At 32.7% G+C, this 23,463-nt stretch overlaps 1 protein-coding gene across 6 annotated transcripts in view; it reads right to left on the reverse strand.

Moving 5' to 3' along the window:
* LOC108904873 (insulin receptor substrate 1) overlaps positions 1–23,463 on the reverse strand; it is a 247,979-nt gene that overhangs the window by 49,458 nt on the left and 175,058 nt on the right. For all 6 annotated transcript variants that reach the window (XM_018707575.2, XM_018707574.2, XM_018707573.2 and 3 more), the window contains exons 2-3: positions 15,812–15,993; positions 2,748–2,839 (exon numbers count right to left, since the gene is read on the reverse strand). In XM_018707575.2, the coding sequence (XP_018563091.2) occupies positions 2,748–2,839; positions 15,812–15,993 (274 nt within the window). The remainder of the gene's footprint in view (positions 1–2,747; positions 2,840–15,811; positions 15,994–23,463) is intronic.

A 23,463-nucleotide genomic window follows, 5' to 3' on the forward strand; every position in this document is an offset into this window, starting at 1 on the left:
ATTAACTTTCACAAAACATATGGAAGTAGTTCCGTCATCACCTATAGAACTTTCATTCGTTCTAAATGTGATTATTTTAAAAACTCTTGAGCGGATCATAAAACTCTAAGACTGAAATTATTATCATTTGCAGTAACAATGCTGAAATCTTTGTACACAATATATTTAAATTTATAACAAAAGAGGCACAAAATGGCGATGTATTTATTTCTGCAAAGGCAGCTGGCATATCTGTGGAAAGTTCCATGAAGGTGTAGAATACCCCACACCCATAAATATGCTTGGTGTGATGAAAGCAACAAAGGGCTCCAAAGACCTGTACCAAAGGGATAACGTTTAGTTCATGCTAGATGAGAAAATGGTTTTATACTAAACGCGAAACTAATTTTTAAGTCAGGGGACTATCATTATCAAAATTACAAAAAAAATGGATACAAACGAACTATATGAAATTTGCCAAACGCGCCAATTTTCAGCGAAAATGTTAAGTTAAATTCCACATTTACTTTATGTGCTCAACGTGTTTCATTGTCAGTACAAATTTAGAATTCAAGGATGTAAGATCACGAAATATTACCGGAATTTAATAGTTTATCACCGTATATAAAAGCCATATTGGCTCCTGTCACCATTAAAAACATACCTCAAATTCTGTAGTAGATAGGTAGAAGAAAAGTAGTTCAGGGACTTGATTATCGAGAAAAACTGAATGGCGAAAACCGCATCTCGATATTTTGATTCGTTAAAGAGATACAGGCCGTTTTTCATTTTGGATCTTTTCTCTATTTAAATTAATGATATTGAAGGAAACAACTACTCCGCGATCTAGTATCTCAACCATACATACCTGCAATATCGAAAAAGACAGTTAAGATTGTTCGCCAGCTGAACCACCAGACATATACCGATATACCTGACGACCAATCCAGGTGTTATGGCCCAAAATGGATATACGCGATGCAGATCAGAAAGCTACAAGTCAGGTGTCTCACCTTCGGCATATTGATAAGTCCGAAATTGATATACGTGTGGTGATTTAACTGACTGTTCGTCCTACCTGCCTTTTTAGATATTGCAAGTATAATTCACCGCCGGTCGGGGCACTAGTCCGCAGAGTAGTAGTTGTTTTTTCTATTTCTTGTTACAATGAAACTGTGCCATGGATGTGTCTGACATAACCATGGAAATTGCTTGCATAATAAAATAGTTGACTGACCAATAATGATTTATATTCGTTATTTATATTCCCAATTACTTTCATATTCATCATATCCAAATCTCCAACTATTTTCCTTCAACGAAAAAGGGCGTTCGCCTTCTACCGCTCCCAGCATTTCCCACGAATAAATCACGTTTCGAACAATGCCAAAGTAGAACACAATAATAGGAAGCCGGGCTGTTTATTCTAGGAGCCATTAGTAAGTAAATCGAGTAAATAAAACAATAAATTTTCCGATTACAATGAAGTCATCGATACTATAACGGATAACGGACATGGGTTTTTTAATCGTATAAATAGATGCGCTCGCTTTCAAACATCCTTCAACCGCCTCTTTAAAAAGCCAATGGGTAGAAAAATAATGCTTGCGGCGGCATGGCGCTATTTCCGGTGGCTTGATGTTGAAACAGAAATCAAAACATGTCTGAAGTCTGTAATTTCTATTCTAGTCAGTATTAAATTATTAGAAATAAAAAAACGTTCACGTCATCTATTGGCTTTTGTTAATATCGCTGATGAACAATTCGAAATAGTTTTTTTTTTATAATAATTGGAAAATAAAAAATACCCTCACTGCCAAATATAAAAAGGACTCCTAGAGAAATCGCTACATATTGAAAATATATGGATAAGAAAGACCAAATGGAGCACGCTTTCAGACTTCTACATTTCAATTTGAAATATGTTCTTAGGGGCAAAACTATACGAAAACATGATTTTATAATTTTTGTATGTGCAATAAAAGTAGTACCCTAAATATTTATAGGGTTTTATTGGCAGGATTAGTTTTTAGAAGTATTTCCATGGCAACATTCACACAACTGGCCGAAAGTTTAATAACAGCCTTGATTTAACATTTAAACCGTTTTTATCTGTTCGACTTTATTCCGAACATTACAATAACACAAAATTCTCCAGTTGTTCACACTTCCAAAACGTGTTCGAAGGCCCACAAACACTGGTCTATATCGAATAATAATTCATAACTTCAACAAACAAATAAGTCGTCTTAATAAATATTTAAATATAACCGGATCGCTGATAGCCGTGATTTAATGGCTAGAACGGCGGTGATGAAATATGGTGCCAGATTTTCATTGAAAAAAAATAACAGTTAACATTGTGATCGATCTTGGAATATGTTTTAAATGTTTATGATACTTTCAATTGTTCTAGACCTTGACGTGACTTTCTGACAAATTGAATTTTAAATATTACAAACGTAAAACATGCAAACACACAGACAAAAATGGTATCCACAAGTATAAATTCAGTAAATATTAAATCAGAAGTGGGATTTAAAAAAATTATAATTCTAGTAATTGCCAAATGTATTGGTTACGTTAATCAGCAAAATCAAAAGATTAGTGAAATTTTTAGAATTGTCAAAAAAAAAACGTAACGAAAATTTCTAATTCTAACGCTAAATCGGCAGTATTGTAGAAAGCGAAACTTCTGTGAAGTTGACAGTTTAATATATAGTTTAACTTCTATGGTTAAGTTATTATCAATATTTTTTTAAACTTACTGGAAAATTGTGGTGTGGATATTTTGAGCAATGTTGGGGTCGTCTGAGTCCATCCATAGTTCGCCAGCTCCAAGATGGCTAGATCTTCCAACCTGAAAAAAAAAAAAAAAACATGAACAAATTTACAATAAATTAAATTTTATATTGCTGTTAAACTTGTTTTAAATTTACCAATTTGTCAAAAAATTTTCACCATTCGCTACATTTGTGGCACTTTCTTTACATGCTACAATAATCAATTAGGTATTCAATTTATTGGTCAAGTGTGGGCGACATATAACCTATAAAGTAAGTCATATCTTAAATGTCATTGCTATTCAATGCCTACCGGCCCATAACATTGCTTTGTAAGTTACTGGCAGAGAGCTATCTACTAATTTGTAGATATGTATTATGAAAGGATGACTAGTGTGGCACTATACAAAATACATTTTTTGATTAACGGTTATTAAGTAGGTACTCTGCGAATATCTTTAGTTAGTACACAATGTCCCAAAAGTCTGAATGCGCCTGCATAACTCACTAGGACAGCGAGATCAAAAAGGTGACCTCTATATAAAAGTTGTTGAGATTATCGGAGCCACCACCTGGTGACCTTGGAATTGGTCTTGAACGTTATTGAAGGTAATTTGAAAGTAAAATTTTCACATTTTTAGCCTGACAAGTTACCTATTTAGGCGTACTCATAATTTTGGGACACCCTGTGTATTAAATATTCTGCATTTCTCAAGCAGTTTTTGATTTGTTCTTTTTTTTTTGAGTATTTTGCTATACTTTAAGAAAATAACAAAAATACTAAATAAATAAATAAATTATAAACTGTCAATTTGACAATTTTAGTAAAAATAGTATTTTATCTGCTCCGACTATAGTAAATAGACATTAATACATTGTTTTTAAGGAGGTAAGTGGACTTTCGAGTTATAAATTTTATGAACAAATAAATAGAAATATTTGATGAACATTACATTTTATTAATTATTATGAATGAATATTTATAGTAATTGTACAGTTATTACAATTAGTAACATTTATAAAATCTGGATAATTATTCCCCTCGTGGACTGTATCTTTTTAAAACTTGTATATATTAGAATGAACTATACAGACTTATCTTGGCAAGATGTTATATATCGTGAGCGGTAAAAATGTGGAATATATTTATTTAAAAATCAGATGTTCGTTATTTGAAAAATCGCTCGGACCCGTCGAATTATATTCTTAGTTGCGCATTTTCTGAAGCAATTTTCATTTATACAGGATGGCCCAAAAAAAATTATAAAATCAAGGCCAACTTTTTTAAATGGAAACCCCACTTTTTTGTATTTTTATTCAATTCTCCATGGAATTATGATCATTTTTTATGTAACATAACCTATACTTATCTTTAACCGTTTTCGAGATAATGGCGTCTGAATATAGAATATGGAAAATTTTCAAAAATTACCCTGAGATTTACCCTGCTGGTTTTAAAATAAAACCACGTTTACTTTTCCATCTTAGATTTGTGTGGTTCACAGAAAGTTGCTTCAAATCAGAAAAATCCATAAGTAATAAGTTAATAAAGTTAGTAAGTTAGTTAGTAAGTTAACAAATTAAAATTAAGAATTAAATTCATTAGCTGTGCTTAAATATTTGAAAAACACAAAATGTATTTAGCAGAAAGTACACCAGTTCCCACTGACTTTGACGTTATAGTCCTTACGTAATGAGAGTAATTTTAGGGCCTACCCGTTTCGGCTCAACATTCACATTTTTCTCAAAATGATTTGACCGCTCCATTTCAGTCAACGGAGGTTCAATATTATTATCTGACTGATCCATTAAAACAGCATGAAGCGATGTACTATTAGAACCTGGAGTTGAACTGTCATTGTAAAGAATCCTGTTGGCTATTTCATTTTAGTTATTTAAACTGTCAGCAACATAACTTTCTGTAATTATTGAATGGTCTGTATATGTTTCAGGATGTATTATATTTCTTGAGAATTTCTAGGTGAGAAACAGAACCCAGACGAGAAGTAATTGTAAACGTACGTGACATACCATTTTTAGAAACTGGAACTGTAACAACGATGATGTCATCGAAATTTTTGAAATTGACGTTGTCCAAAGTAAGTTTGCATAATTGATCAGAACGGCATGCTCCTGCAATGCCTAAGATCGTCACTACCTTCATTATAGTCTGTTTGAAAATGAAAGAGAGTAATAAAACCCCGGTAATATTTGGTAATATTTCGTTTCAGGTAATTATCGGGTAACACTAATGCTAACAAAAATGACAGGGATTGGAAAATCGACTATCTACAGACTTTTAAAGGAAACAAAAATGAACAAGATACTGTAAATCCCCCAAAATCATCTACAGGGAGGTCAAAAGTCGTTATAGATGATTTCTTCAAAAATGTCATTCGCAGAAAAGTACACTCATTTTATTTTAAAAAAGAAATACCAACGCTAAACAAAATTTTAAGTGAACTTTCAGAGGACAACGATTTGCCAAAAATCAGTAGAAGCAAATTATGGGCCGTCTTACGAGAGTTGAATTTTTGCTGGGAAAAGCAAAACAGGAAGTCAGTTCTTATCGATAAAGATGAAATTATTTGTTGGCGAAGATCCTACTTAAGATCAATTAGAAAATTCCGTGACGAAGGGAGGAATATTTATTATCTAGACGAAACTTGGGTCAACGAGGGATATACTGTAACAAAAGTATGGCAAGATAAAAATGTAAAAAGTTTTCGACAAGCATTTTTGGATGGACTTTCAACAGGGTTCAAGGCACCTTCAGGCAAAGGGCGAAGATTAATAGTGACACATATAGGTAGTGCCAGTGGTTTTGTAGATGGCGGTTTACTTTTATTTGAATCTAAAAATTCAGGTGACTATCACGAAGACATGAACGCAGATGTTTTCGAATAATATTTTACACAGCAAAATTGCAACTTTTATGTAGCTTTGTTTATGGACACCTTAGAAACGACAAAATCCAAACAACCAAGGCGACTTTGCAAGATTTCGAATAGTGTCAAAATGAATTGATTAAGAAATGTCAAAAAATAAAACCTAATACTTATTTCATGAATTTTAGGTATGTGTAGAACACGTCCCATCAAAATCAAGTCAGCAAATAAGAAAGAAAGTCGTGCAAATTTCATTAGTTCAGTGTTTTAATTAAGAAAATTATAAATTTTACATTTTCATTTGTATCTCATAGACGAAATTCGTATTTTCAGATTAAGTGAAAAAAATATGGCTTGTATATATTTCCTGTAAGAAAAACCTCACTTTCGCACGGAGTTAAAGCAGAACATCTACTTCTTATGATTTTTTGAAGTAGACAAAAATGTTAATAAAAATAATCCTTTCTGATCTCTGCAGCGTAGTTTATTTACTTCATTTCTAAAAAAAGTTTAATTTTGTGGCAAGTACTCAAAAAGTAAAAATAAAAACTATTATTTAAAACCTATAGATTGAATCTAAAATTGGTATTATAGGTACAAAGAATATCAAGTCACTAAAATACCTAAAATTGTCAAATAAATTAGAACTATTTCCAATTTCTTGTTAAATTTATAGGGTATAAAATTGGTAAAGGTAAAATAGGTTTTAATATTATAAGTAACTTTACACAGTACGCGCCTAAAGTATGGAATAAATTGAGTAAAATCGAAACAAATTTTTTTTGGGAAAAATCCTCGAACAGGTCGATTTTTAATTTAAAAAATACATATTTTAGCATAAAAGGCGATTTTCAACCATCATTTGTTTTCGAGTAATGACGTCATCGACATTTTTTTTTAAATAGTAACAACCCCCTTTTTTTTCTCGATTCTGAAAAATCGTTTCATTGTCGATCCGACTGTATTAAAATTTGCCATCTTACATAGAAAAGTTTTCAAGTAAATGACGATTGATTGTTAGAAAACCCAAATCAATTAAAATAAAGCAAAAACGTTATCAAATTTAGTTTTTCGAAATGCCTGGAGTTTTTTTGGATCACGTAGGTGTAAATCTTTACAAAGTGTCATTGCCATACCGACTTTCTAAGTATTGTAAGCGATATAAAAATTATTGTCGAATTTGAAGTATTATGGCACATTTAACTGTCACACAAAGAAATGAAACTTTAATTCTTATCGGATGCGGGGATAAGACTAGAACGCAGCAGGAATTTTGCGATTTATTTAATGAAAAACATCCAGATCGCCGCATCAGCCAATCAATAGTCAGTAAGATAGAATCTAACTTTAGAGAAATTGGCAATGTTGTAGATATTCCAAAACCTGGACGTCCAAGCGTTAGTGAAGATCACAAATAGAACATTTTGATAAGTATGGTAGATAATCCTCATAATACACGATTGGTTGCATTAAACAATGAAATTAGTTAGACCACAGTGCTACGTATCCTGAAGAAGGAAAAATATCATCCCTACAAAATTCAACTTGTGCAGGAACTCAATGAAGACGATCCCGACCGCCGCTTACACTTTTGTGAAATTATGATGGATTTATGTCAAGTAAATAGAGATTTACACCGTGAAATACTTTTTTCAGACGAGGCCACGTTTTGTCTCAATGGTACAGTGAACCGTCAAACTTGCAGGTATTGGAGTCGGGAAAATCCTCATTGGATGGCAGAGTCTCATATCCAACACCCACAGAAATTAAATGTGTGTGCTGGAATTGTTGACAACAGAATACCTAGTAGGGCCTTTCCTTTGAAGGGACCCTTACAAGAGAAAGATATTTAGTTTTTACAAAATGACCTTGTTCCAGCGCTTGCAGTAATTTTTCCTAACGATAATGACCCTGATATTCCTGATGACACCAAATGGTTTCAGCAAGACGGTGCACCTCCGCACTATGCGCGCCTTGTTCGAGATTTTCTGGACAATTCCTAGGAGATGGATCGGCAGACGAGGACCGATGGAATGGCCCGCGAGATCCACAGATCTTACACCCCTGGACTGTTTCTTATGGGGCTACTTAAAGTCCAAAGTGTACGTTAATAGACCACATAATTTAGAAGAACTCCAAAATTGTATTATAGATGAAATACACAGAGTTACCCAAGAAATAATTCATAATGTGCAAGAAGAATTTCTACACAGACTTGCGTATTGTCAAGAAGTCGGTGGGTGGCGATTAGATCACTTAATTTAGATAGAAAACTTAATGAATTGTATTTGCTTGACATAGGAATTGTTATTTTTTTAATGAATAAAATTTACTAACATTCAATCGTCATTTACTCGAACACTTTCCTATGTAAGATGGCAATATTTTAATACTGTCGGATCGACAATGAAACGATCTTTCAGAATCAAGAAAAAAATAGGGGGTTGCTGTTTAAGAAAAATGTCGATGACGTCATTACTCGAAATGAAATGACGGTAGAAAATCGCCTTTTATGCTAAAATATGTATTTTTTAAATAAAAATCTACCTGTTCCATACTTTAGGCGCGTATGTATGACGCCTTGTTAATAAAAGACAGTAAAAGCAATTTAAATATATATCGGCGCATATTTCGAAAGATTGTCTAAATGAGATTTTAGTTTCAAGAGATAAATTTATCTCGAAATACAGACACGTATTTGACGTGCAACGGCAGCGTCCCAACCAGGGCCACGTGTAGAGGTCTTTTATCTGCAGAGGCAGGTAGTTACACTCTGCGTTTTATTGTTATTGTGTCTATGAACTTGCAAAAAAGCTGAGGCTGCACTAGACAAAAAGATAACCAGCCAGACATAACGAAACACTATATATCGCGGCGGTGAGCCCCGAAGGTTATTTAACTTTTCAGCTGGTTCTCCGTTTCGACGTCTAGAAGGAACATTGAACTTGACGAAAATATTATACCAATTATGCCGGCGTTATTTATAATTTATTTAAATCGGCCGCGGTCAAGGACTTTTTATGATTTTTGGAGTAAACCGAGCGGAACGCGCGGTAGTTCCCCTCTTCGAGATTTCGGGAAAACTGGAAAGCCCCAGAACTTGCCTAATTGATATTAACGACTGATTCGGTAGCCCATTAAAAAAATTACATTTCTTTCGATGCAGAAAGAAATATAGGAATATTACAGCAATTAAGTTGCCAGCATACAGGGTGTTCTACTTAAGGACTAGCCACCACAGAATATTTTTATTTACAAATTTAATTAACGAAGTACTATCAGAAAAAGATGAATATTTGCCTCTGGAAGTACGAAGTATCGCAAGGTCCTAAAGGTGAAACCTCCAATTGCAATAATTAATTTATTACATGTTAATAAAATATTAATATAATAATGTTCTAAACACTCATGTCTTACTGGAGAAAAAAATATTTGGATATCGTCCAAAGAAGTCTAAGATTTGGGGAAAGTTGTGCAAAACCGTACTTATCTTATCAACTTCGACGTCACCTGTTACATAGGTACTGTATAACAATGAAAAAGTAATATTAACGGTCGGAAGAAGGCACAAAAAACAAGCGCTTAGGTAGGGAATTCTGGAAGGAAGCCTAGTTAGTTGAAGATAGGCAGTTGAAGTGAGAACAGTGTGCAGATAAGTAGTAAGACGATCGGCGGGCAGTGTGTCAAAGTAGTGAAAAGTTAATTGTTTAAAGTGTTATTAGTTAGCAGGTAATATTCTTTAAGTACTTTGTTGTTAATTATTCTATGTAATCTTATGATTGTGATGATTATAGATGTTTCATGATAATAATTCTTTGTAAGTTTAGCTTCCATCGCTTTATGCTCAAGGGCATATATTTTTCCAAGGTAAAATTGTTATAATTATACTTAAAGTTTGCCCATTATTTATTTCATGTTAAAATATGTATATTGTCGTGATCTGCCCAGATATTGCAAAACAACTTCTTTGTTTCACATTTAACTTGTTTTATCTTGATTACGTTGTTCTTTGATTTCTTGTGCTCACTTTATGTCATACGTATGTAAGAGCTTTGTTGAATTTACTTACATTTTCACCCATGATTATTATTATTGTTATTATTGTTGTTGTTCTCCGAAATCTCAACTCATAGCTGGATTGCCTCCCGTATGGGACTCCAGTACCTTACCTATTATTATTATTATTGTTGTTGTTCTCCCGAAATCTCAACTTTAGCTGGATAGCCTCCCGTATTATGGGACTCCAGTTATTGTTGTTGTTGTTGCTATTATTGTTACTAAAACCTCTTCAGTTTTACTTGGAAGTGTGTATGTCAGACTTGAGTGAGATGACATTTAGTGAGAAATTAAATAAGTCCAGTTTTAATTATCATTAGCAAAGGTTCTTAATTTATGCCTTTGATTAGCGGTTGTTTTGTATTTATATTTGGGTGGTAAGAGCAACGATCGTGGGTTTCTCTGCCATGCTCTTTCCCCACAGGAGCTCTAGGTGAGCCTGGCACTCTCATTTGATGTTAAATGGTTGTTAATGTTTTGTTGTTCTTTCTATTTGTCACATGTTTAATTTGAATTGTATGTAAATAAAGGTTAGGTGTATTTACTCTGCTTTTGTTTTAAATAATTAAACCTTACTCCCCTCTACAAAGTTAGTAGCCAGCGCCTTCCGGTCAATTAAAAATAGATACACACAACGTAGGGATTCCTTATGACGATCACATATTTTTGGCCACAACTACGTTTACTTATTTTTTGTCGAACCTAGGGTTGTTATACTACAAAGTAGAAATCGAAATATTCATACAAGCCTTTCATGATCAATTTTTATTGATGAAAGTCTTTTTTAATAATAGGAATTCACGGGGCTTGTAGAAGAGAAGAACTATCAAATGTGGCTGTAATTAAAATTTCTGACAGCAAGACACATACTCGGAGGACGTTTGTCATTTCAGATGTTTTTCAGATCATATTATATCGAAAATACTCTGCTTTACTCCCGAAGATTATTGAAATTGGTGCATTTTTCATTAGACATGCTAATGACAGATGTGCAAATCAAGCGATTGAAAAAAATAAAATTAGAAGCACTCCATGAAAAAACGTGGCAGTTGAAAGTCTATTTCAGTGGTGGAAAGTTACACTGAAGACTGCATTGATAAAAAAATAATTCAGATTTGAAAATGAACTTAATCTACTGTAACTATTGGGAGCCCTAATTTAGAATTTTTGAGACAAAGAATTATGATAATTGATTAGTTCAAACCTAATAAATAAATTTTCGAAAATAAATTGAAGCAACATATCCAATTAAATTAACAAATAGCATCTGTATAAAAAGACCTTGTTCTTCAACAAAAAAATTATTTTCCCGCCAGTTAACTAAAGCATATTTTTGACATTTAGGAAAGTTTCAATATTTCGTAATAGTTATTTTTATATCTAGAAGGGGAAGAAAATTAAAAAAATATGCAAAGCGAAATTACTGGCATATTTCGAACATAAAATTAATAAAATTAAACCCTTGACATATGGTCAGTATATTCCATGTTAAAAAGTATACTCAATGCCAAAGAATAATGTAAATATCATAAAATTTCCAAAACTGAAAAGCAAATCAGTTGGATACCGTCCGAAAAAGTCCAGAATTCTAACGAAAGAGGAAATTGAGAAATTTTTGCAAGTAGCACCTGATAATAGATTTTTATAAGAATTCCCGATTCCAAAACTCATTCTCCGAGATGTTTTGTGATTTCAAGTCTAGACCAAATGAAGATATACCGCAAATACTGTGCTTTACGTCCGGCAGTTACTACAAGTCGTATATTTCTTGTGAAGTATGTCCGGGAAAAATGTGTTAACCAAGTGGTTGGCATCAAAAAATTTGCCAAAAGAAATAGCAACTTATCTCAATTTGCCTCATCCGGAAACTTATACAGAGCACTGCTTTAGACGTTCTTCCGCCACTCTGTCATCCGACGCAGGGGCCGATATTCCACCATTAAACGACATGGCGGCTGGGTTCTAGTACGGTAGTGGAGACACATATAGAAGATTCTATATGAAATAAAATTTTAATCACAAATAAATTGTTACCATCTTCACAGCAGAGCCTACGGAACTTACCAATAATACCACGTTCGCAGTAAACTTAAACAATTATAGCAGCAGCCTCATTGAACACCTAGAACTAAAAGCTACGATAATAGTTCAAGAGAATTAAGCTCGAAACCTTGGAGATATGGCTGTTGCTTGACGTAGATTAGATATTAGTAAAAATCGGTCGAAAATAATATAAACAATGAAAATATAAGGTTGCGCCAAGAAAAAACGTTGTGTGCTATTTGCAGAAAAAATTAAAAACTGCAAAAATACTAAAAAATCACGTGTTTTTTCTAACATTCTCCAATATAACTTCTTAAATATGCAGTTTACAGAAAAAACTATTACTGATGAAATTGTTTGTTATGAAATTTGCTATAAGACAGAATTGTTTTGATACCTGCGCATTTCATATTTTTGTTGCTAGTTAGCCAAAACAGCGTGAGAAAGTGATGAAAATCGGGGTTATTTTGAAGCGTTCAACTGATAGGTAAGAAATTGTCCAATTCTACTATAAATGTACATGTAAGTACTTTAAAGGATTACAAAACGAAATCCCAAAACCCGATCGAAATCGGTCTGATAGTTTTGGTATGAGACAATTTGTTACTAAATTTTAGCGCGAAATGTCGTTATTTTTTTGCGTCAGTGCCGAGGTTAAAGTTAGGCATTTTAATTGGCGCTGATTTTTTTACACATACTTGGACTCTTTAACTATCATATAGAATTGTTATAATATTAATTTTCTTTTTTTAATAATTTTTGGAGCGATTTTAAAAATTCGAAAAATATTGACTTTATATACAAATACTTTCGTGAAGCGGTTTTGCGTGTTGGAATATATACCAAAGTACTAAAAAATAGTTCTCGGAAAGCCGCTTAACTTGAAAAAAGAACGTTCAAATCGGTCAAGCGCTTGCTGCAAAACTATACATAATGTAACAACAACAAATATTGAATTTGGTAGGTTTTTTAACGTATGTGTTTTTATAAATATGACCGCACGTGTGCTTTTTATATGAAAATTTAATGAATATCGTTAAGCCGAGAAGAGGGGATCAATTATAGAAATTGAAATCGTGTGTTCAAAGAGCGCGCGCGTTCAGTATCTCTTTAGGCAGAAAATTTTGAGAGCGAAATCAGCAACTATGTTATAAAACAGCGGAATACTTTTTTAATAATGCGATGATACGTTTTATAAATATCAAATAATAATTATTTGTATCTGCATTTTTTTTATATTAAATATATGTATACAATAAATAAATTACATTATTACATAAAAATTTCAAAATTGTAAACATTATTACCAAGTAGTTATTAAAATGAATACGTATTAACAATAGAATATCTACCATCGATATTATTTACATGAAAATATAACAATGAAATGTGTGAAATTTTAAGCAGTCGTAATAGGCTGATAAGGCTTTATAATATTTCAATGAAATCTTGATAATTGAATTCCTCTCATTTTGCTATATCGATTTAAAAAAAAACATCAAAATCGGAGCCGTAGAAGCCGAGATATTGAACGCCGAAGAGGGCAAGTTGTTTTTGAACGCGCGATTTCAATTTCTATCATTCATCCCCTCCCCCCGGTTTTGCGGCTCAAATGGTCGGTTTGGCGATATTCATTGAATTTGCATACACGTGTGATAATATTTATAAAAGCACATACGAAAAGTTCTTAAAAAACCTACCAAATTCAATTTTTGTTGTTGTTACATTATGGATAGTTTTGCAGCTAACGCTTGTTGACTTTGACACTTGATATCTCGGAACTTATGCGACCGATTTGAACGTTCTTTTTTTCAAGTTAAGCGTCTTTCCGAGAACTATTTTTTAGTACTTTGGTATATATTCCAACCCGCAAAACCGCTTCACGAAAGTATTTGTTTATGAAGTCAAAATTTTTCGAATTTTTAAAATCGCTCCAAAAATTATTTTAAAAAAGAAAATTAATATTGTAACGATACTATATGATAGTTAAAGAGTCCAAGTATGTGTAAAAAAATCAGCGCCAATTAAAATGCCTAACTTTAACCTCAGCACTAACGCAAAAAAAAATAACGACATTTCGCGCTGAAATTTAGTAACAAATTGTCTCATAGCAAAACTATCAGACCGATTTCGATCGGGTTTTGGGATTTCGTTTTGTAATCCTTTAAAATACTTACATCTACATTTATAGTAGAATTGGACAATCTCTTGCATGTCAATTTGACGCTTCCAAATTACCTCGATTTTCAACACTTTCTTACGTTGTTTTGGCTATTTAGCAACAAAAATATGAAATGCGCAGGTATCAAAACAATTATGTCTTATAGCAAATTTCATAACAAACAATTTCATCAGTAATAGTTTTTTCTGGAAACTGCATATTTAAGAAGTTATATTGGCAAATGTTAGAAAAAACACGTGATTTTTTAGTAATTTTGCAGTTTTTAATCTTTTCTGCAAATAGCACAACTTTTTTTCTTGGCGCAACCTTATATTTTCATTGTTTATATTATTTTCGACCGATTTTTACTAATATCTAAACTACGTCAAGCAACAGCCATGCCAATGTGTAATTCTCCTGGACTGTAACTGACAGCAGTGGACCTGGCATAAATTAAACTCACTCCAATATCGGCACTTTCAATTTACATATAGTGCAAAATAAATTGTAATCGTCCTGTTTATAATAGTTACTATTTTGTATTGAAATGTTATATTATATATTGCTTAATTAATAAAATCACAAATTTTGAAAAAATGATAAGTTATTTTGACATTTGTTTTATATTCCAGAACGAAAAAGACTAGCATTCTAGAACTCACTTTGTCAACTGAAAATTTAACGAAAATGTTGACTTTTGATGACAGCTTTCGAAAATAATTATTTTTGATGCTAAATATCGAAAAGAATTCGAGAATGCAAAATAATTTCGCAATCAAGTATCAAACAACATATTTTCGAAAACTATATCCCACAGATCAAAAATTATTAAAAATGTGAAGAAAAATTTTCACATTTAAAATGAATTTATTTGAAATGTGAATACATGTCCTCTACAATTTAGGTACTGCACATATTTTAATACATATCAAATATTTTTTGTTTACCTGTTAAATTGATTGATAATTGAATTATTGTTAAAATTTATGATTTTGTTAATAACAAGTGAACTGGTGAACTGATTGTATCATCTATAATTTCATTGGTTTTTTACGTTCTGTAGACAAAAAACTGTTGTTTTGACACCTAATAAATATCATGTAAAAATCAACTTATGTCAGTTTTCAATTTTTTTTAAATGATCCTTTAATATATCATCAAATTATTAGATAATCTCTTAACAAATCGACTTTAGAAAAACTGTAATGATGCCAAGAACGATTATAAATGACGTATAAACAAACGAATAGAAAAAAAATCCATAAAATTTGACTGTGTATAATATAGCTATTTTGTTTTGCCAAGGGTAGCAAAATTTCTTTGCACAGCAACGCCATCAACAAATGTACAGATAAAGAAAACATTTGTATGCTAAACTGATCCCTTTTTTATGGTTAAAGCATGATAAGTTCTAATGCATATGAAAATAGTGATTTGAAATGTAGATCTGCTGTAAATTTTTGAGGATTTCATTTATAAAATCATATCTACATCTGCAGCATAAATGTAAAATTATATTAGCTCATATTTTTATGCATTCTACAGTATTACAAACCTTGTGCTGGTAGAGCCACAATATATTGTAAAATTACATTAAATTTACAGAAAAATATGTATCTACCATAAATTTTCAATTTTATGGAATTTCACATTTTCAACATAAATATAAAATTACATTAACTAGTACTTTTGCTGTGCTCTAGTACTTTAAACATTGTATTTGGTTGAATATTAGTAAAATCACATAAACAATTAAGTTTTTGCTACACTTTCTAATGATTTAAACTTGTTTTCACATAGTCATTAGTCGAAGAAACCTATCAGTGACACTAGAATTTTCGTTTCCGTTTGTATCTAACAAAAGTATCTAACGAAAATGTAAATTTAATGGGTATACTCGCCTCTAGGAAAAAGTAATTCCTCAAACTACCGCAGCTTCGGATGTTGGTCAGCTGCAAGTCAAGTACGCCGTTCTCGTCCTTTTTTATCAGAGTTAACGTTTTATCTGTGAGACACAATCGGTAGGGTCCTATCCGGTTTGTACCAAGGCCCCGGTTTAGGAGGGTGACTTGCCACACGTGCTCTGAAAAAAAAAAATATAATTAAGAAATGGGAAGACTAGAAAAAAGTATTGGAGATATTTTACGTTGTAAGGATAAAAAAAAACTATTTTTTTTATATTGCGATATATCTTTTTGAAACAGTGAAAAGGAATTATAAGACTACACAGAGTTGGACAAAGCTTAGACAAGGTAACAAAGTAAAAATAAAATGAAGTAACAAAATATTTTTAGAAATACATATGCACAATTTTGGCATCTTTCAAACCAAATTACTATTTTTTACAGAATTACTTAGGTAGGTTAATTGTTAACTTGTTGTCTTCTAATAAATATACTGATCAGTGTCATTCATATTTTGTTCAACACTTCCTTATTTAGGCGGGCCTTAGGGTTCTGATAGCGGGTCCGCCCACACAGAACCTACCCCGAGAACAACAAGGGCAGGTCAAAGATTCCTAGCACTTGTATTAACAGACTTTCGATCAATAAGGAAATATGTATGTACAACGTTTGTCACCCTGTCTGGAACTGATTACTCAAATAAAAGTGTTATTTTGTACATGTTAACGTTATTATTAATTTGTAATTTAAATTGTTAACACAGATATAGTTCCAAGAAAATAATAAGCCAATAAAGTTCTGTTATTGGAACTACTGTAACAATTTACAGGGACAGAGGCGTGCCTTGAAATTTTTCACCAATGTTTTTCTGTCTCGGGTGTCGAATGCGGTTAATTCCAAGACAGTAACGCAGGGGTCTTCTTGGAATTATATTTCAACAAATATTATATTTTATGTTGGTCGCAATTCTTCACTTTTAAATATTATATTATACATAAATTGACAAATAAATGTAGCCAAAATATTTACTATCAAAGAAGTTATAGTCTTTGTTTGTGTGTGTTTATTACTCTCTTTTAATGCGTACAGTTGGACTTTGGTTTCCGACGAATGCTATAAAAAAAGTCCGTATAGGATAAAAGATCAAAGTCCTCTCAGTCTCCAAAATCACCTCGTTGAGAACAAGGAAATCAAATCGCCGCTGGTGAATTTCCAAGACCGTAATTAAACAATTGACGGCGAACGGATCGGCGCAAAAAACTTGTTTTCGACGAAACTGCACTTCAGTCACCCAATAAAAATTTTATTGTTGTTAATTTTAGCGGTTTCCTTGAAAACTTACGGTGTAAACACTCGGGAGGTATTTGCCGACAGTTGAACTACATAAACGACGATTGAGAAATAGTTTTCCATTCGTCTCAACTCATCATCGCTTCATCACGCTATCAATAAACGTCACCGAGCCGAATTACGTCTCTGACAATTTTCTTTTGTCAGTGTCTACGAGGGCGATTTAGAATTTACTACCGGTTTAGGTTTTGAACAAAAATCGCTTAAGCAATTACATCCATATAAAAGATATAAACAATGTTAAATTCTTATATTAAATAGGCGAAACTCGAACAAAAAAGTTAAGAGTTAGTTAAATTATTTTTGTACAGTAGTCATGATTCATTTTTTGATTTATTTTCGTTGTTTACGACGGCTCGTAAAGTAGTGGTGATTTGGGTCTTGAAAAATATTCTACATATCACTGTTTAAAATTTACAGTAACGTAGAATTAATTGATATATTAGTAGACAGGGTATGCCAACAAAATGCTCCCACAACACCGTGAGAAGGATTTTCACTTGCGATTTAATTTCGCAGCTCATAGGTGTAAAATAGATGTTATTGTTGGTACTGCTACCTTTTATACATGGGTCACCACAAAGCGGTTCATCTCGACAACAGCCGGGTCTTTCGCCAGAAATTAAGAGGGTATATGAAACAAATATTAAAGTTACTGTTCTGTCAATAAAAAAACAAATAAATAGGTAACTCACCGGGGGATTATACTCCCCTTAACTTTAGGATGCAAGGTATATCCTACAAAGAACAACCTCTCTTAGTTTCGGCATGCCGGGCTACATTTTGGCACTCATAAATTACATTATCTCAAGGGCAAATAAACAATTAGCTGGCGCATTCCGTGTGAACAGCTGAGGTTTGATTCAAAGCAACCACGATAGCTTTCATTTCATAATAAAGTATATATTGATTTCTATTATTACAATACTTAAAAATAAACAGGTGTTACATATATTTTTTTAAATTATTTCAAAGGACTGTATAAACAGGACACATACAGGAAGGTCATGGTTGACATGATAGAAGACCTAACGTAAATCATCTAGACTGTTGCAAGATATAAGATATTTTAGATGTTGCTGAAAAAGATCCACTTAAATTTTAGAAAACAGAGCCATTTCTTATTAAAGTGTGGGTATTTTATATGAACTGCTTGTTGCATCGAACAAATATCCAACAGAAAAAAAACGTCACTTTGTATCGCACACTTTAAAAAGTTGTTGAAGCGTTATTTTATAGTATTTGGTTTCATATCAAATATAAACTTCCGTTTCTCGAATGGTGCTGAGATATAAATCAATTATGACTAATTTTGACTTATAGAAAAAACGGTGGAAAACAGGGCTGTCACTGGAAGTATAGTCTTTCCGAAATCAGTTGAACATGTATAAAAACGCCTAGCAATAAAATTTAACGAGTTTCATAGGCGTTTCTAAAAAAGTTTTCTGCTAAAGGTAAAAAATTATAATAATTTGTATATGTATATGGAGAAAATTTCTTTTATATGTTCATTGGGCCGACAACATATTTTAATTATTTATGTCCTCAAACAATTTTATTATATTGATGGAAAATTTCGTTTTGTTCCGTTTCAAAAGGTCTCCAAAATGCCATGCTGTAATAATATTAGTAAACAAAATATCCCTCTTATTTCTCGCTTTCGCAATTGTAATATGAATGATTAATAGAAGGTGCCTATAATAAATTAAAATTATCAAATTCTGCATTACTGCACTGCACTGCTAAGCAATATGTTAGCCACTTGTCAACAGCAGAGATTTATTGCCCAGTCGCCCAGTTCGGCTGTCTGTGTACGCCGTTTCCACGCGCGTGCATTCTTCAATTGGACGTATACATTTCTACCACCTTCGACCAAACCTGTATATGGGTATGGCTAAATAAAATGTGCGAACAAGTTTTTCAAATATTTCAATGCCGAGTTGCTGCGTCAGCGACCGAACCTGGTACATACTGCCAACCTCTTGGTTCTTGAATTGAGATCGGAAAGACTATACAATAGAAGTTTTCTCCGTATCGCTAAGGCGTGACAGGACAATGACTCTGACAGATCGCGTGGTCTTGACGTCTTTTGTCCGTAAACGGGTGCTAAATTCCGGACGACCCCCGTATCCGAGCAAATGACGAAGCAACAACTTGTTTTGAAAACATTTATTTATAACTCCAAGAAGTTCTTTATGCCGTTTCTAGGAAACGCTCTCGCATTACAACGCTCTGTTTGCATATTCCAAGGCATTTCCTTAATAAGTGGCTTTCTTGTTTCAATACGGAACTGAATACTGAACGGCTCCGAGCCGAAAAGAATACGGATCAGTTTGCGAGAAACAACGGGAACAAAGTCCGGGTGCGAATCACAATGCAGTCGAAAGAATCGGCGGTAGGACAATGGGACAAGGATATATGAACGGGGAATTGTTTTCACACAAAATACAAACGCGCGGATTTCTGTTAACAGAATGCGACGCCCACACAATGGGTAAGCATTTTAAACGGCAATTCGTGTGTATGTAAATGATTTGAATAAACTTGTGAACTAAACTGGAAGAAACAATCAGTGACTGGCTATGTTTAGGGTTCCCCCATGAATTTCGTGAAAGGAGGTTTTTTAAGACACCAGAGAGAAATTAAACTTAAAGACAACTTATATTTACTATTAATATTCGATATTTCGGCACTACAAAATGATTGACATCAAATTTGAAACAAATGCAAAAATTAAAAAAAAAACTGAATTTTGAACTTCGTCGTCCTGAATTCAAAACTTCATAATTTTCCTCTAAAATCAGAGATGGTCTGATGATTTGATTAGTAAAATAATTTCTATTTTGTAGCCGAAGTTGGTATAGTCTGTTTAGAAATGAAAGAGAGTAATAAAAGCTTATTATGTATGCAAATCGTAAATAAATGTAGTACTGGTGCTTATATTCAATATTTTTATATTTTGTATTATCAGTATAGGATGTGTACTTTTAAAAAAACTTTGTGCGATCGGACTGTACTAAATTGTAGCAGGTAGCTAAAATTTAATCCCCGACAATCCGTCTTTGCCTATGCCGCTTCAATTTCTCGGTCCATTTCTCTTAATAAGTAAACAATATAAAAACAGCATTTCAAAACATGAGGCTACTTTAAGCATCATAACCGGGTTAAGAGGGTTTTTAGTGATTCAAATAAAATTATTCAATATTATTATCAAAATATTTATTTAAATTTAATGAATAGACTTTTATTCCACACATAAATATATGTATTTTGAAAATTCAAATTATGGTGAGTAAATGTAGTGTTGTATAAATGTACAATAAAGAAAATAAAAAAGTAGGTATATTAAAATTCATCCTCTGAATATTCTGATGAATTATCATCTTCGTCTCCTAGATTGATAACGATAGGTTCCACAGTAACGTCAATTAAATTATCGAGTTCCCAGATTTTCTCCTCTTCTTTTTGTACATGATGTATACATCTTTGCCAGTTATCTGCAGTTACTCGTTCTAAGGAATTTTTTAACAAAATTTACACGTCACTTAATTTAAACGTCGTATTATTTCGCGTTACATCTCCTTTTAACTGCGCCCAGACTAATTCGATTGGGTTAAGTGGGTTAAGTTCACAGTGATAAGGTGGTAACCGTAGTACCGTTATTTGGCGATTTGTTGCCATTTCATCGATAACATATTTTTTTATCTTTATTAAGATTGACAAGTGTCAAAAGTTCCTTTTTCCCCATATTTGTTTCAAAAGAAATGTTTTTTCCGGATAACCATTGAATTATATCGGCTTTTCTCCAAGGAGTCGTAGGCGTCCGCTCGGTCTGCCGTGAATGGTAACTGGCATTATCCATGACAATTACAGACCCAGGAGGAATAAGATCCAACATCTGTGTAAAATACTCTTCGAAAACATCTGCGTTTATGTCTTCGTGATAGTCACCTGTATTTTTAGATTCAAATAAAAGTAAACCGCCATCTACAAATCCACTGGCACTACCTATATGTGTCACTATTAATATTCGCCCTTTACCTGAAGGTGCCTTGAACCCTGTTGAAAGTCCATCCAAAAATGCTTGTCGAAAACTTTTTACATTTTTATCTTGCCATACTTTTGTTACAGTATATCCCTCGTTGACCCAAGTTTCGTCTAGATAATAAATATTCCTCCCTTCGTCACGGAATTTTCTAATTGATCTTAAGTAGGATCTTCGCCAACAAATAATTTCATCTTTATCGATAAGAACTGACTTCCTGTTTTGCTTTTCCCAGCAAAAATTCAACTCTCGTAAGACGGCCCATAATTTGCTTCTACTGATTTTTGGCAAATCGTTGTCCTCTGAAAGTTCACTTAAAATTTTGTTTAGCGTTGGTATTTCTTTTTTAAAATAAAATGAGTGTACTTTTCTGCGAATGACATTTTTGAAGAAATCATCTATAACGACTTTGGACCTCCCTATAGATGATTGCGGAGGATTTACAGTATCATGTTCATTTTTTGTTTCCTTTAAAAAAAAGTCTGTAGATAGTCGATTTTCCAATCCCTGTCATTTTTGTTAGCATTAGTGTTACCCGATAATTACCTGAAACGAAATATTACCACGTCCATGGCCGGTTCTTATTACTCTCTTTCATTTCCAAACAGACTTTAGAACCCTTTACCTCCTGTATTGTAAAAAGTTCAGTTGGTGCTAATTTTCCATATTTGGATACTATTAATACTTTCCCTTTATTTAGCTGTTGTCTTGATTCCCGCTGTAGCAGATCTGTACCGTGATTGCGGGTATAATCCGAAGGGATTTATTTACAAGACTTATGTTCAAAAAAAAGAAGAAAAAAAAACAATTTCAATATTATTTCATCATTACTTTTGACTATCAAATCCTCGTATGGTCTCTAAAAAGGAATTTATATTTGATTTTGCATACAATTGTTAATAACAACGAAAATTGTTAAAAAATCGAAAAACCCTTCCGATGTTTCCGAGTTGAAGTATTGTGAACCTCTGTACAAAATTTTAAGTCGATTTATTGAAAAGTTTTTGAGTTATGTTTCCGAACAGTTAAAAAAAGTCAGTCTTCACGTTTTTGCGATAGTGTTTACATTAGTTTTTCAAGTGTCAAAAATGGTTTACGCGTATAGCATCTTGGGAATTGATGGATATCGTCTTAATTTATGTTGAAGCACGACAAAATGTGGACAAAATTCTGAACAGTTGTTGTAACATCAGGTATGTCAAATTATTTTATTAATTACAACCACAAATAAATTTTGTTAATTAATAATAAGAATAGAGGCAAAAGCAGATGAATTTGCTGATATAAAATAGGTAGGTGTTAAAAATTTTTATTTTTGTTCTTTCTTTGGGAAAGAAATTCTTTCAATTTTTTGTTCGCTAATTTTTGATTACATTTTGCTGTCGTGCCGGTCGCCGACTGCATGCTTTGCCTTGCGTAAGGCCAGGTTTTACAATGAACCAGTTTCCAGTGCCGTGCAGAAGTGTATTTTTAAATCATTTTCGAACTGCCTTTTTGATTTTTTCTTTACAAAATTGTATTTGTAAGAGTACATTCAAACATTTTATTTGGATAAGTTCTGAATCACCCTGTATGTATACCTTCAATCACGATATAAATAGCCTTCTACATTGACATTTTCCTCTTCCATTTCAGCTTCATTTCAGCTTTTTCCGAGACTCAATCTGGCCTCTCTGCAAGCGGTTGCGCTCTACCTCGAAAAAACTCGTGTTGCTCATTTTTTCCCCACCTAAAACTTCTTTCCTACATTCATAATAAAGCATTGCTTAAACCATTTATCCGAAAATCGCTTTTTCAAAATTCAAAATTTAAGGCGTTACCCCTTAAATAAAAGGTGAAAGATCTGTTTCTAATTACTCTGTGAACTTAAATCATTGTTGGCTAAAAATACTACCAATAAAAATTAGTAAAATAGAATAAACATTATATGGCATCTCTAGCTGTGGAGGTAGATAAACAAACAAATTTAAACATACAAAACTAATTTAAAACGTAAGCGTCATTCTCAGTTCTGAAAACGAACACAAATCGATTTTAGAAAAGTCAACAATTTATTGAACTGCGTGATTTTTTAATAAGCAAAAATAACCCTTGACCTGTCCTTTTGGCGCAAGAATTTATTTCACAAATTTTTAATTTTTTTTATAGATGACGAAATTCTACAGTGCATTTCGATATCTTTATTTGTTTTCAAGATACAGGGCGATATTAATTTTTGTGACATTTTCAGCGGTGATACACAGCTAGCTGTATC

Source organism: Anoplophora glabripennis, unplaced genomic scaffold (assembly GCF_000390285.2).
Source record: "Anoplophora glabripennis isolate ALB-LARVAE unplaced genomic scaffold, Agla_2.0 scaffold167, whole genome shotgun sequence".
Lineage (NCBI taxonomy): Eukaryota > Metazoa > Arthropoda > Insecta > Coleoptera > Cerambycidae > Anoplophora > Anoplophora glabripennis.